The sequence below is a fragment of the Molothrus ater genome, chromosome 1 (assembly GCF_012460135.2).
Source record: "Molothrus ater isolate BHLD 08-10-18 breed brown headed cowbird chromosome 1, BPBGC_Mater_1.1, whole genome shotgun sequence".
In the NCBI taxonomy this organism is placed as follows: Eukaryota; Metazoa; Chordata; class Aves; order Passeriformes; family Icteridae; genus Molothrus; species Molothrus ater.
This window is the reverse complement of record NC_050478.2, coordinates 62,180,020-62,195,143: the sequence shown is the minus strand read 5'-3', so window position 1 is coordinate 62,195,143 and position 15,124 is coordinate 62,180,020. Positions and strand designations below refer to the sequence as shown.

The following is a 15,124-nucleotide window of genomic DNA, read 5'->3' as shown; positions in this document are numbered from 1 at the left end:
AAATTAGACGCAAATCACTCAGATAATTACATCCTTACTTTACAGCAAGCCGATTTTGCTCAGCAGTGAGTTCCTCAGCTTGTCGCCCTATTCCTGGAAAGAAAAGACACATTACACCTTTCCTAAAGACAAACAGTAAAAGCTATTCCCAAAGGCTTATGCTTGCACCCCACAAATAAATTTCTAAGGCCATAATTTCAAATTTTTTTTGTCACAGGTGGTTTTAATACATCGCAATCCCTAACTTCTATGCCAAGTTCTACTGTACCTCTTTACCCAGTTCCTTACCTCATTCCCCCTTTCTCACCCAGGCTACACTGTCAGGAAGAGCAGCCATAGCATTCCCACACACACACAATGGAAGTGGCAATGCCACCAACTGGCTGCGACCCCCAACAGCCTCTACAAACTGTCCTGGGCTAGAAAAACCTCTGTTGCCAGAAGCTGCTGGCTCATTTAAGCACAAGCCTCCCGCTGGCTCCTTGGTGAGAAATGGAGCATTTCACAGCAGGAGAAGTGGGCAGGGGAAGGGAACAGAAGCTCCACTGGTGTGAACGAGCAGCCGAGCAGCCTGCTGCTGGAGCAAGCCTAAACATCCACATGAGCAATAATCTGGAATTGTACAAGGTCCAGACTGGAAGGGTGACCTGCTGTTGAGTGCACAAGACCTTTGGGGCCAGAGGTAACGCACAGATTCAATGTCCCAAGAAAATGATGGAAAAATCTTGTATCATGGCCAGTGGTAAACAAATACTGTTTATAGCACATACCTCAAACCCTTCAGTCTAGAGCTTTAGCTGCACATACTGCAGGGAATCCCACTGGCTTCAGCAGAACTACACGGGATGAGTCTCAGCACTTGGTGTGGAGCATGTGCACAGCTCCATGTGCACAGGCCCAGAAGATCAGGGGCTTGGCACCAATTGACACTCCTGTTCTAAACATACTGGCCATAATTACCAATACAGACACAGGACCCACATCCTAAAACGGCTGCTGATAAGCTGCTCATTTCCATTCTTTCTCTACTGTTTCAGTTTGTAAATACTGGGAGGGCCTGAATTTCAGAGAAACAATTAGCACTTAATTACTTAAAGGACTGGGTATTTTGTTTGTCTGTTTCCATTTACAGACAGCTGTGTTAAATTTTTACAAATACAAATTTGCCACTGATGCTTGAACTGAAAGCTGCCTTTATTTGATCAACTGCTCCATATATGGATGTTTGCAATGTAATGAGCCTTTTCCACCATCATTAATCTCTAGGAATTCTGGTCTGTTTAGAATGCTTCTGCCTCTGCTGTTGTCTTTTTCCTTTCTGTCTGGTCGTTTACCTTCAGCATCCTAGCTGTGTACCTTGGCTGCACATTGCTGTGGAATTACAGCAATACCAGAGCTGACTCAACTTACAGAAGCAGATAAGCCTCAGTAACATGAATGCCAACAACATGGTCAATTAGCCAAGCTTCCAGCTGTGTCTATTATACCCAGATAAAAGCATTAGATTCACTTGTCCAAACCTGGCTTGCAAACAATGTCAGACCCTCGTGTGCCATCACCTAAATCCTTGCTCACAACAACTCTATAGCAAGGCACTTTTTCAGTCACCCACAACTTGTAAGGCAGTGGGCCTCAGACCATCAGAAATTCGCACTGCATCAGTAGGCACGAGCAATAATGCTACTGATGACAAGTGACATTTTTAGCCTTTGCACTGTAGTAGACACAGGCGTTTTACTGGGAAATAATAGTGCTCTTTGTCACAGCACAGCACAAGACTGAAGACAATGTTATTTTGCTTGCAAAAGTGCTTCTCTCTGCACTGGGGAAAAGCTACTGAATTCTATCTCTCACAACTCATGGAGTATATTACCACTGCATATATCAGTGCTAGCGTATTTTTTGCTAAATTAACATTAATGACTGAGTGTATGTATCCTCAGCTCTTGACTTCTGAGAATCTGTAACAGCTTCAGAGAACTTAATGGAGATGCACTGTAGCATCTAAACAGGAGATATTGGCACTAGCTAAAATCCAAACTGGGCCCCAAGGAAGTAGAATACCCAAAGGGGAAAACAGTTGTCTCTGATAATGCAAAGACAGTTTGATCCTAAAAACTGATCGAAACTTTAAGTTTCTCATTTTTCCTCCATAAAGCGTTTTTCTTCTTCACTTAGAACAACTCACTGCACTACATTCATTCACTCCATAAATCAGCCATAGAATTCACTGGTACATAAAGGCTGTCTCCAGGACAGAGATTCCTTTTCTTACCATCATGTAGCTGGCATGCAAGTGTTGTGATCTTCTGTGTTATTATCATCAGCGGACTATAACAAAGACAGAAACAACAGTTACGTGTCTTGCAATACAAATTATTCCCAATTTTCTCACTGAATATGCCTTTAAAAGGCATAACTGTATTAGCAACAAGTGGAAAACATCCAATTAAAGCTGAAGGAGGCACTCAGGCATAAGACAATTGCCTGGTTCAAAACAACCCCACAGTAACTTGCACTGGAATTTTTAATTGCTAAGTGCACACAAAGCCTTATTTTATATCTCCCTATCGTGCAGCAGTGCAAATTGTAGTTCAGAAGAAATCACACCACCAGGAAACACCAGCTTCTGCAGCCCACTGAGCTTCTTTTCAGGCAAAGACGAAATCGAAGCCCCATACAATGCAACACTAGAATACAGCAGTGCTGCTGTAACCCAACTCTGGCTCTTCTTACTGTTTGTTACTCTCCTATTGTCTGTCTCCTCAGTGCCCTAAAAAATGTTGACTCTGCAGATATAGATGCTTATTTCCCCACATGAATAGCTCTATCAATTAGGACTGTGTGCAAATACCAGAATAGCTGTCAGCACAGCAGTTTCCCACTTGGTTATTGACCATGCATCTGTGTTGTGAACAGCCTGTAGAAGATACACCATCCAACTGGGAGTGTATGGGCATGTGGGATCTGGAGCCCCTGGAAAAAGGAGCTGGTTGTACCTGAGCCAGCCTTGCAGCCACCCAGCAGCTCTGTTGCCAACTGAACATGCCATATAGAAATAGCCACTACTCCCAGTAGGGCCACTCATACTTCCCATATCCAGCTTTACAGAGCTTCTTGGCACTGAAGGCAGATGTGAGCTGCTGCAGCTAAGGAACGGGGGAAAAGACTAAACTCAGCTTGGTGGCATCAGGAGCTGGTTCCCACAAGGATTAAGGACGCAGCCAAGTGTATTTAGAGGAAGGTAAGAGGAAAGATGGGAGGAAAGCCATGGGGACAGCTGACCAGTTCCTCCATTGTCTGTGGCACCCTAAACATGAAACCTGTCACTGAACGTCTGCAATCTGGAAGAATCCATGGTAGGCAAAACAAGGGATGAGCACCACCTCACACTGCTTCTCCCCATTTCTCTGCCACGGGAGACAGCAGCACAGGGTGCCCAGATCTCTCACAACCACAATAGCCACAAGATGGGAATGAGTGATGAGGATACACCACTATTTTAAAAGCGTTAGTTGTGATGAATGTATGTAAAACCAGTCCCACAAAAGAGATCTGTCTTCACTGAGGATTAATACAATGGGTTGTTTCTCCATTTGAGAATAAATTAACAACATTAACCAGATGGAGGCTTCTGTTTGAACACAAATGATATCTTCAACCTGGAAATGAAAACTTGAGTTTGTACACATTTATTTAACTATTTACACAGTTTGACCGGTATATGGGTGATTGTGCCAAACATTACAGCTGTTCATTTTAACTACTGTAATATATTTTCTGGAACACAATTAAAGAAAAATGTTGAGGATGGTTGTTTTTTTTTTTAGTTCCAGCACTGTGTTTGTCTCACAGATTTCTCAAGGTAAAGGAAAGAAAAGTGGAACTTACATTCAGTGATGTCTCTGTCTAAAGTCAAATACTTATGTCCTACAGAGATTTTCAAGAGATTCGGGATCATCCTTAACTAAATGAACCTACTGGTTACAATCAAATGTTAACCCAATGGCTAAGATAAACTGTTTACAACCTGATTATCCCACTAATATAAATCAAACAGATTCTCAAGATAATTCATAGGCTGAGCATGGTATACACAAATACTGGAAAAAGACATTCTTTCATTTTAAGTGGTCTTTTTTTTAAACACTTAATATGGTTGATTTTTTTCCAAAAGTCCACAAGCAATTCTGTATTTTCTACCCAAGAGCAGAACGGGCAATATCAGCCAATTACTTAATCAGAAACTGCTTTTATCATTTCAGAAGTACCTACTTGAACTGCCAATGAAAAAAAGTTTGCACAAAAAATTCAGAATAGGCTTAAATATACACAAAACTTGAATACAATTGTAACAGAGGGGTTTGTACAGCAGCTTTTCTTGGGTCACCTAGACCACTGATAGTAGTCAAGGAATGGATGAATTCAACAATGACTTTTCACCTTCCAGCAATATTGTCAAACAGTCATTCTAAATTTTATTCCAATTAAGCTTTCAAGAAAAGTGATTTATAAGCTGTTTTTACCATTATCTTCAACATCCTGTTTCTCAAAGTAGATTTTCCCAGACAAAATTTAGCTTTGCTTTCAAAGATACATAAATCCTAATCCTTTAAGCATATGAAAAGGCAGATTTTTTTAATCCTTAAGAGAGACAGAGGCTGTCACTGAATCAAGCAGTTTTACTGCAATAAACAAAAATTTTTATTTCGAGTGTTTGACCATTTTAGCTTTATGGGGGAACATTACGACTTGTTTCAAATTGCTTCAATTTGTTGCATATGTTTCTTATGGCAGGGACTTCACGCCAATATTGAAGTGGGTAACTTTAAACCTCAGGCTCTGAGCCAAAACCGTATGACTTCAAGTGTCTAAATTTAGACACTTGTCTTAGACAAGGCCCCCATGGTAAACCAGAGAGAACCAAAATGCAAACAATCCGAGGGCAGCAGGAGTAAAGCCTTCACTGAAGTCATACTACATATAAACACAGAGGAGAGAGGCTCTCCTCATCTATATTAGGAAGTCATTGCCTCATTGATGGCACATTGTAAGCCAAGAGAACAAGTCAGCCTTTCCTGCACTTTCATCAAAAAAGATGGACAGTCTTTCTCCTTCAAATCTCCCAGCTCCAGAGGAGACAAGAAATGACAAAAGTGACATGTCTGTCAGGGCGAGTGGGAAGGAGGTATCATTAGATACCTCCTGTTCTCCCTCCTGACATCATCATGTTACATGTCATATGTATTTTCCAGAGTGGCTGGAAAGTGGCCCAGCAGAAAAGAACCCAGGGGATGCTGGTCAACAGCCAGCTGAACAAGAGCCAGTGTGTGCCCAGGTGGCCAAGAAGGCCAATGGCATCCTGGTCTGTATCAGGAGTAGCATGGTCAGCAGGAGCAGGGCAGTGATTGTCCCTCTGTACTCAGCTCCAGTGAGGCCACACCTCCAATCCTGTGCTCAGTTCAATTCAGAGGACATTGAGGGGCTGCAGAATGTCCAGAGAAGGGCAATGGAGCTGTGGAAGGGTCTGAAGCACAAGTCCAAAGATGAGTGACTGAGGGAGCTGGGATTGTTAAGTTTGGAAAAGTGAGCCTTGAGGGGACCTTATCACTCTCTACAACTGCCTGAGGGTGTAGCCAGGTGGGAGTTGGTCTCTTCTTTTGAGCTGCACCAGAAGAGGTTTAGGTTAGACATCCAAGGAAATATTTTACAGAAAGAGTGATTTAGACATTGGAATGGACTTCCCAGGGAGGTGTTGGAGTCACTGTCCCTGGAGGTATTTAAGGAAGGACTGGATGCGGCACTCAGTGCCATGGTCTAGTTGACATGGTAGTGATTGGTCATAAATTGGATTTGACAATCTCAGAGGTCTTTTTCCAATCTAAATGTTTCTGTAATCTCTTTTCTACCCTACTCAGGAAGGTGGAAAACTACAGTAGAGTGGCAATGGGATGACACACACTAAATCTTTCACGAGATCAGTGTCAGGTATCAGCCAACATCTCACACAAAGGGTAAGCAATGTTTCAGGTGAACAAGGAGCATCTTCCTCCCTCCTCTCCTCCTGCCCACTATTCCCCTCTGACTTGATCTCAGGGGGACCATATCTGTGCTGCAGCAAAAGTCACAGCACAACAAAATAATGACATTACTGGAACTCTCTCTTAAGGGCAGGGAGGGGGGAGGGAAGAATCATAAACTCCTAAACATATGAGTTTTGATTATTAAAACTTTTAAATATCAGAGTATGAAATTGCCATTTCTATTCAGCCTCTCAGGCAAGCTGTAACTTAAAACATCAATAAAACATTGAGTAAGTTAATACATTAAATACAGTACCATATCACATATAGTCAACTGTTTCCAACATGGTACTATTTTAACCTTTAGACACGACTGGAAAAAGTCAATATTGGTAAAAATAAGAAGGGAAGTTAACAAAACTATAAAACTCCCAATCTCTTTTCTTACTCCCAAATTTTGCGATGCACAGGTTTTTGGAGGGGAGCAATTAGATTGAATTCAAAAAGAAAATCTACACTTGCACTTACAGATGAAGCACAAAGACTTATCCTTAGGAAGGAAGCATTCGAAATAAAACACATTTAGAAGCCAAAGCAACTTGCAATCCATCACATTTGAACACCTACTGATTGCTTTGTAGCCACATGCTGAGTGGTGATTCCACACCCTCTCCACCTGTCCTATTAAGCAGTACAGTTACAAACTACCACAGAAACACAGAATCTGATTTATGTGTGGTGTGATTTCCCCTCCCTTCCCATGTTTTATGTATTGGTTATGAGTTTAATCTTAGGTTGTATATGTGCAGTACCTCCTACACATAAACCAACTTTTAATTAAAAAAAAAAAAGAAATCAAGAAATTGACCCAGGGACAATTTTATTTTTCAAGGCATCTAACATAAGGTAAAGATAGCTTTGGGTTTTTGTTTACCTCACATTAGATGAAAATAACACAAGAAAAGCCTTGAAAAATAACACAAGACTAAGATGGAACCATTTACAGAGAATGCTCAATAAAGGGGTTTACTCCTCTAATAAACCTTCCAAATGGAAACCTATCAGTTAATATAATTTTTAAATCCAGCTTTCCCCAAGGCAATAAATTTGCCAGAAGTGACAAAATGGAAGGCCAGTGGAAGTACAGATGTTTTGTTTGTAGGCCACTGTGGGGGTCCTCACTGCATCACAGGCTGGCTTCTGCACAGAGCAACTTTCACTGCTTACAAGAGAAAAGACATTTTCCAAGCATAGTCTGCTTGACCTTAGGTAATCCCGTGGAGAAGTCTGGCACACGCTCGCTAGAAATAGTTTCCACTGACCTGATTTCACTAAGAGAGGAGGTGGAGTCAAAAGGCTCATAGCAGACAAGACTCCAGAGCAGCAAACATGTATTTCAGGGTTACCTCTGCAGCACTGAAGCCATGACAAGAAGTTCACACAGTCACACCCTACTGTGACAGTAACCATTGCTGACAAGGGGATGGCCAAGCTGGCAGTGAGCTCATACTTTTGCTTTCAACAGTAAAAGGAAGAGGTACTGAAGTACATCAGAGGAAAAACACTTCACTAAACACACTTGCCACCTCCAAAGCAAGTTACAATTTCCTTCATGTGATGTGTTGCCTTTGTGTGTGTCTGTGTGTGAGAGCTCCCAAGCAGTATTTCTTAAGCCTTCATGGTAGAAGCATTTCACTTAAAAGAGTGTTTACTTCTGGAGAAGTGTCCAGGGATGTACTAGATGCATGGAGCTCTCTAGTAGTGATTGCCTGCTTGAATTCTGCCTAGTTCCCACACAGCAGTTCTTGCAGGGCTCCTGTGACTCCAATGGTAAGTGATCTCAGGGCTGTTTCCAGTGGGCAAGCACCCAGCCAGGCAGTAAAGCAGCAAGCAGGCATGGAAAACAGACTGATCCCCCCTTACTCACCCTGCACCTGCACTGCTGCACTGCCTCTGGGGACCAGCTGCACACCAAGGTTCCCCAGCGCTGCAGGAACAGACACTGCAGCAATGTACTGCATGTCATGCATTTAGAAGACAAGAAAATAAAAATAACCAGCTGAAATTGCAGGACCAGACAACATTTCTGCTCTGTGTTTTCACATGGTAACATCTATCTTTGCTTTAATCAGCAAATGTATTTCCTTTGCAAAAAACAGCTGCTGTACTTTTATTCCTTCCTTTTGTGGTTGAAACAAGAAGCCAGTGAGAGAGGAAAATCCAGCAACAAAGCACTAACCACCCAGCAAAACTTCACTGCCTGAAGTGACACTTGTTACTGAAGCATCTGCTTATATATATGGCTTTTTGAGAGGGCTCTCTCAACGATCATTCCTTTCTAGGGGGTTTGCTGAGAATGCTGCTGCTGCTGCTCTGCATTTGGGATAGGGTGAACACAAAGGTGGTGTCTGGGCAGTGATGTCCACCAAAGCACTTGTGTAAGAGCTACAGATTTGACACATGTGGAGAGGAAAACTGCTCAGGCCTCCCACATACTTCAGCTATGGTCTCTCTAAGACCAACAGAAGATTGAAAACTGTGCCAGTGTGTGTGGTGATCTTCACAAACCGAGTTTCTCTTCTGTAAGGGATGGCAGTAAGAATCATAGAATCATTAAGACTAGAAAAGACCCTTAGGAACACTGAGTCCAACAGTTAACCCAGCACTGCCATAACCATGTCCCCAGGTGCCATAACTGCATCATTTTTGAGCACTTCTAGGGATGGTGACTCCATCACTTCCCTGAGCAGCTTGTTCCAATGCTTGGAAACACTTTCCGTGAAGAAACTCTTCCTAAAATCCAATCTAAACCTCTCCTGGCATAACCTGAGGCCATTTCCTCTTGTCCTGTCACTTGCTATATGGGAGAAGTGACTTACCCCAGCCTTGCTACAGCCTCCTTTCAAGTAGTTGTAAAGAGTGATAAGGTCCCTCCTGTTCTCCAGGCTAAACAACCCCAGATCTCTCAGCCACTACTCATATATGAAAGAAACTCCCATATGCACAATCATTCTCTGACATTTCACTGAATAACCTGCAATATTAGGGAATTTTGCTCAGACACTGCAAGAATTCAAAGAGGAAACTAAAAAGCTCTACAGCCCTAATCAAGCAAAGGATTGAAACAGACACAAGTTCCATACCTTCTGAATTTTATCTGGATGATCATGTGCATCTGGCATTTGGTCATGAAGCTTGCTAGACTGAAACCCTATCTATTACTACTTTCCAAAAATTAGAATCAAGATTCCTTATTTTAAACTAATTTTCCTTAAAGCTGTCATATTGCTATACTCAAGCTGAGCCTGTGATACAAAGGGAAAAAACACAAATTCTATGATATTATTACGGTTTTTATGAAGTTGTATAGGCAGGCAACTTACCAGCATAATCCTCTTAGCATAAAGAAGAAGAAATAAGAGAGAGAAAGAGTTAGGATTTAGTTTTTCCAGGTACAATGTACAAATGTCATGGCAAACCAAGCAAAATAAAACATGCATGTTTCTCTCAAAGATTGATTTAAATTAAGGAGGAAGCACAGGATTCAGTTATTGTATAATTAGCATTCAAAACAAATAGGATTTTTGAGGAAGTGCTAAAGGGAAAATTCCTAAATTACATAATCACTTATTTGAGAAATAATATAACTGAAAGAAATTTGATAAAATATATACACTTTTTAAAAGTAATTAAAATTGAAGTGCAGTAAGCTGGAAATTGTTTTCCTTAAAACCTGGCAGTAGTTTAAAAAAAAAACACGAGTTTTTCCTTAAGTATTATGCAATACATGAAAAACTCCTAAATCCAGAAATAGCTGCAAGCAGCTTGAATACAGTTTTGACAGTGGGACTCAGTGACCTTCCCTTTTCAGGAGTAAGAATTAACTAATCACCAGCAGGTAAGGAGTCCCTTATTTCTTATTCTGTAACCTGGAAGTGATATGCCACTGCTTGATCGTTCATTTTCCAGTTTGCTTAAGATATGACTCAAAAGTTACTTGTTCTCTCCATCTCTACCTGGATTTTATAAGCTCTGTTCTCAAAATGGAAGGGCTCCAAACAAATAGCAAACCAACTATTAGTAAAAATGCCCCAAAAATGTATTTGCAAGCACACTTAAGAAGGGTTATGCGTGCAAGTTGTTAAGTGCACCAGGCAGGCCAAGGGAGAAAATGAGGAATGCTGGCTTTCAGCACTGCCACTGGGAAACACTCAATGATCATCTGGCTTGTCACTTCAGGGAACTGACATTGGAAAGCTGATGGCAATAGAACTGGTTATGTGCCTATTTGATGTGGATTATAACTTCCTCCTTGCAACCAGATATCACCAGACTCATGGGGTACTGAAACCTCAAAATGCAAGACAGCAGCTGATGGGTTTTTGTTGCATCTTAAAGATTCCCCCAAGTCCAGTGTCTTGCCTTCTCAATATATATCCCCAGCCACATTCACCCAAAACTGTGGGAGGCCAGAGGGAGATGGGCACAGCTCCATGGTTCTGTCTCACTCATTTCTGAAACCCTGAGGGAGAACTTCAATGCCATCCTCCCAGCCACACCTTGTCCTAATGATTCCCTATTGCCACATGCAACAGATGAGGAACCATCAAATATGGGAGAACAAGCAAGAGGAGGTTCAGTTGCTGCTCATACATGGTAAAACTGTGTCCAGGGCATATATTTTGCCTCTCTGGATCATCACATCTGTTCAGGTATGTGAAAAAAGCTTCAATGGGCACATATTTACAGCTGAAGAAAACAGGTTTTAAGACAGATTTATGAGGGTAATCTGGGTTTCAACACTTTGGATTGCAAGTTTTTATTGATACCACCACAGTATTTGTATTCATTCTTAGCTTTTAAAATATACCATGAAGGTGCAATTCATATCCATAGTACATTTTCCACTTGTTTACTACTTGGTAGGTTTTACTTCTGACTGAAGTTTAGGAATTGGTGTGTATCTTGAAGCAGCAAGTCAAAATCAAATAAAAGAGTAAGTTCAAGCATTACTTTTTCAGTACCATTATTATCCTCAAGCTCATCATTAAATAAGAGTAGTTACTTTTCCATTAAGGGAGCAGAGAACACTACCTAATCCATAACAAACAACCACCATTCCTCTTCTTTCACCCCCAGTCTCAGCTGGATTTTTATTAAATGTATTCAGAGAGAGAGAGCTAATATGCCTGACAGTGCATTTCTGAACACAGCATTCAGAAAAGCATGATCTCTCACATTTCTCTCTCTGTCTCTGTCTCTTACACACACTGAGCTATAGCATTCCAATCCCATTTATAGCCTTCTTGGTATGTCATGCTCTTTGAGGACATGCTTTTGTGCATTAAGAGAACTGCAGAAAAAATTACAGAACTAAATTTCTTTAAACATATAAGTTCCCATTACTGCAGCCTCCTTAATAAAAAACCTCAGGAGTTTGAGAGAAACTTCTCCTCCACCACCTGAAGTTTAATTAAATACTGAAACCCACCACCTCAAAGAGAGAGACACATGCACAAAGACAGCAAAAACCTTCATTCTCCTACTCTGTGCCTGTAAGATGAAAGAGACTTGGAAGAGTCATGTAAAACTTACTGTGCAAGTTTACAGAAATTTTTCCTGGTATATTACTGATTACAGTGCCTTCAGACATTCAATTAAACAAGTGGAATACGGATTAGCACTCTGGTTTCAAATCACACAAAAGCACACCTTCCTCCCACAAACAAAGCTCATAGGGTTGGTTAGCTGTCTCTATCTTTGCCAAGCATCCTCCACTGCTTCTCTGAGTGAAATCAGAGGCCACCGTGTGTATGAAAACCATTTCACACATATCACAGCATACAAAAAGTTGTGCTATTTAAGCAGCAGCCACAAGCTAGCCTCATGAGAGAACCAGTGCTGACAACCTGAGCTGATCTCTTGTCTCTCTGCCTGGGTTACTCACTCAGCTCCACCAGCATCTCACGCCTGCCCAAGTCCTGCCCTCACATCCTGGAGAGCCTGGGCTGGGAAACACCTTCCCAGCTGGGGCTTCAAGGTAAATCAGAATGGGGGAGAGGAGACACAGAGCTGACAGCTGTGCCTAGGATGCTGGAAGGAGAGCAGCCCACCCAACCCCTCAGGGCAGACCACCATCAGCCACATAAGTCACTCCTACAGCTCCAGGGAGAGACTGCCCAACTTGTCCTCCCAGGCTGCTCTGCAGGGAAACCTAGCTAGCTAACTAAGCTCTACCTTCCCAACTGCACAGCTTCCAGCAAGAGAACAGTAGAAACAATGAATCAGTGCAAAAATCATACAGTGCTTATTCCTTTTTTAAAAAACAAAACCAAAACCCAAAGAAACAAACAAAAAACCCAATCCAAAACAAAAGAAACCCCAACAAAACCCCAAAGATCACAACAAAAGCCTCAGAAAAAGCTTAAGGGAAACAAAATTGCAGGTGCTCCACAGATAAGATAAAAATTATTCTTACTACTTATTGAAATCAATTAATACTGATTGACAAGGGAACCAGTTTGCAGACTCACTCACCCGGAAAAGTCTGTAGTGAGAATGCCATAATGAAATATGTATATTCGACTTATGTGGCACAGTGTGAGGTATCCCATGGCTACGACAAAGGAGTACCTAAAAACATAACACACAGAACACACAGTTACCAACACAAGTACCAAAAAGAACTAGAATCACTCAAATTGGCTTGGGCTTGTTTCAATTTTTTCAAATCAGATTGTTAAAAGGTCTGGAGCTATGCCTACAAGGCCTGGAAGAAATTCTCAAAGGGGGCTGATGGTTTTGTGTCCCCAGCTGAAACCTTACAGAGGTGTCTCCTCATTCTGGGGGTAGAGAAAAAATGGAAGAAGAAATAGGATCAGTTCAAGTTTCAAAATTGAATTTTCAAAGCTCCCATCTCCACATATTATTTTGGAATTTCTGTCCAACTTAAGTATTTGAAAGCAGATGATACTGTATGTCATTCACTGAAGTTATCCACTGCATTTTGGTCTGTAAACGTTCTTTATTTACAACTCTTCCTCAGATCTAGGAAAGATAGAAAATACTAAACTATTTCAAGCTTAAGGTATTCTCTCTCTCATGATTTTATATAATGGCAGACTTGAAGCACACCATCTTCCAGAAAAATCATAGAATCAGATAGATTGGAAAGGACCTAGAAAATCACTTCAGAAGCATTCCTTAGGTAGGATGTGACAAATTCATTTTGTATTTCAAGATGGTAGCACACTTCTGTTGGGCAGGGCAGTAGCATGGTTCTACCTTAACAGCTGCATAGTCTGAAGACTGAAAATATTGCAGTGTCTGCATGGGCAGACGCAGCATTTCATACAAGTAACTTCTCCCTGTATTTACATGAGCAAGGAAGAGGATTCTGGGGAGGAAGGAACTGGATGGATGTTTGGAGAAAGACTGACACATTAAGCAAATTACACCATGCAATGGAGAGCTGGGACACCAGAATGAAAGGCTGGCACCCCAGGGACAGGCCAGGACCAGGTCTGCTGGTGTCCTCCATAGGTGAGGTTATTATTCTGTGGTATCCATGCAGGGCAGAAGAGGAAAAGAGCAACAGACTACAGGAGGAGATGGCACATCCTGCGTGCCTGGTAGTGCTGAGCCTCGGGGGCTGGTCAGCACACATTGCCAAGAGGGTCCTTCTTGGACCCATGAGAGCACCCACCACAGGGGAGAACTAAAGGTGAAATCAGACAAGAGGATCAGGCAGCAGACAACTGAAAAAGAGCCAGGCCTTTGTCAAATTATGGCTGGTTTTAAAAGAAATGAGTTTTTCCTCCCTGGGGGCTAATAAGCTGCAGTGTGAGTGACAGTGATGGATCACAAGGCAACCTGCAGGTCATGTGGCCCACAGCAAACAGCTGGATGAAAGGCAGACTGAAGGGATATGACAGATTCTTCAGGAGATTCAGAGTAGAATTTATCGAATTTTATCTGGGTCAAGCATCCAGTCCTGCCTCAGCAAGGTCCTTGGGTTCCCCTCTCATCAAGGGAGAATGGCAAGCATCCATCCAAAGGCGAGTCAGACATGTAACAGCAAGAGATAGGATGAAGGATCTAAAATAATTCCCCATGCTGAGGTGTAAAGCACTTAGACTGAAACAGGGGGCAAGCAGGGAGAGATACACTGAGCTGCTGCTGCAGCTGGGAGCATTTCTGATGCTGGATTAATTCGTCCATTTATAGGCCTTGAAGGCTAGCAGCTTCACCAGAGAGCAAACTAGCAAAAAATAACCAGGGAAAAGAGAATGAAGGTTAAATTAGGCAGTTTATTTAATTTGTTCTCTTCCACTGTGTTTTTCTGGGGAAATAAGAGGCAAGTCTTGAAGCCCCACTCTGAGGGATCTGCTCCTCTGTATGAACAGGTCGAGACCTTAAAGTGGACTCGTTCAAGCTTACTCTCATCTGGTTTGAAAATATTGTTACTTTGCCAAAATTAACAATGTGGATGCACTTTGAGTCACACTGCTACGGCTAGTAGAACACAATAGAAAAGCCCTAACCCAATCCTCCCTCAGAACTCCTGAGGTTTTTCAGCAGGTTGGATGGACATTTCACATTGACTCAAATCAACATTTGCTTGTCTTGCAGCAATGGGTGACATTATATGAACTGGCTTGATCTGTGTTTCAGTATAAAGCTGTTTTGTTATTAGCCACTGTGGCTAATTAGCTAAAGAGGAAGAGTGAGGGGGTTTCCCTCTGAAGCTGTGTCCTTTTCCTTATCACCACCCCACCTTGTCTGGGAAGATGTAAATAACTAGTGGATGATTCCTTTGTAGACTTGGTTCTTCTGATCTATAGCCACGAACTCCTGCATTTCCTCAATGACAGGCAGGGACAATGACCAGGAAACCATAATACAAATTTGTAAGACATTTTAGGTTGGTCTCTGGATGGCATTCCTTTAACAAACACTGTCCAATTACCTTTCTTTTTTATGACATTATTAATTATCTCTAGACTTCTGGGCTTTGCACTCTGTGAGAGGGTAAAAAAAAATACCTTGTTAATTCCCTATCTTGCTGGTGCAAAATGCTGTAGACAGGATTGCTTTTTACA

At 41.8% G+C, this 15,124-nt stretch overlaps 1 protein-coding gene across 1 annotated transcript in view; it reads right to left on the bottom strand.

Annotated features, from left to right (window-relative positions):
• The window catches only part of MBOAT1 (membrane bound O-acyltransferase domain containing 1), a 56,673-nt gene that overhangs the window by 16,576 nt on the left and 24,973 nt on the right, over positions 1–15,124 (bottom strand). The window contains exons 4-6 of the mRNA XM_036378925.2: positions 12,561–12,656; positions 2,276–2,331; positions 39–93 (exon numbers count right to left, since the gene is read on the bottom strand). Of these exons, the coding sequence (XP_036234818.1) occupies positions 39–93; positions 2,276–2,331; positions 12,561–12,656 (207 nt within the window). The remainder of the gene's footprint in view (positions 1–38; positions 94–2,275; positions 2,332–12,560; positions 12,657–15,124) is intronic.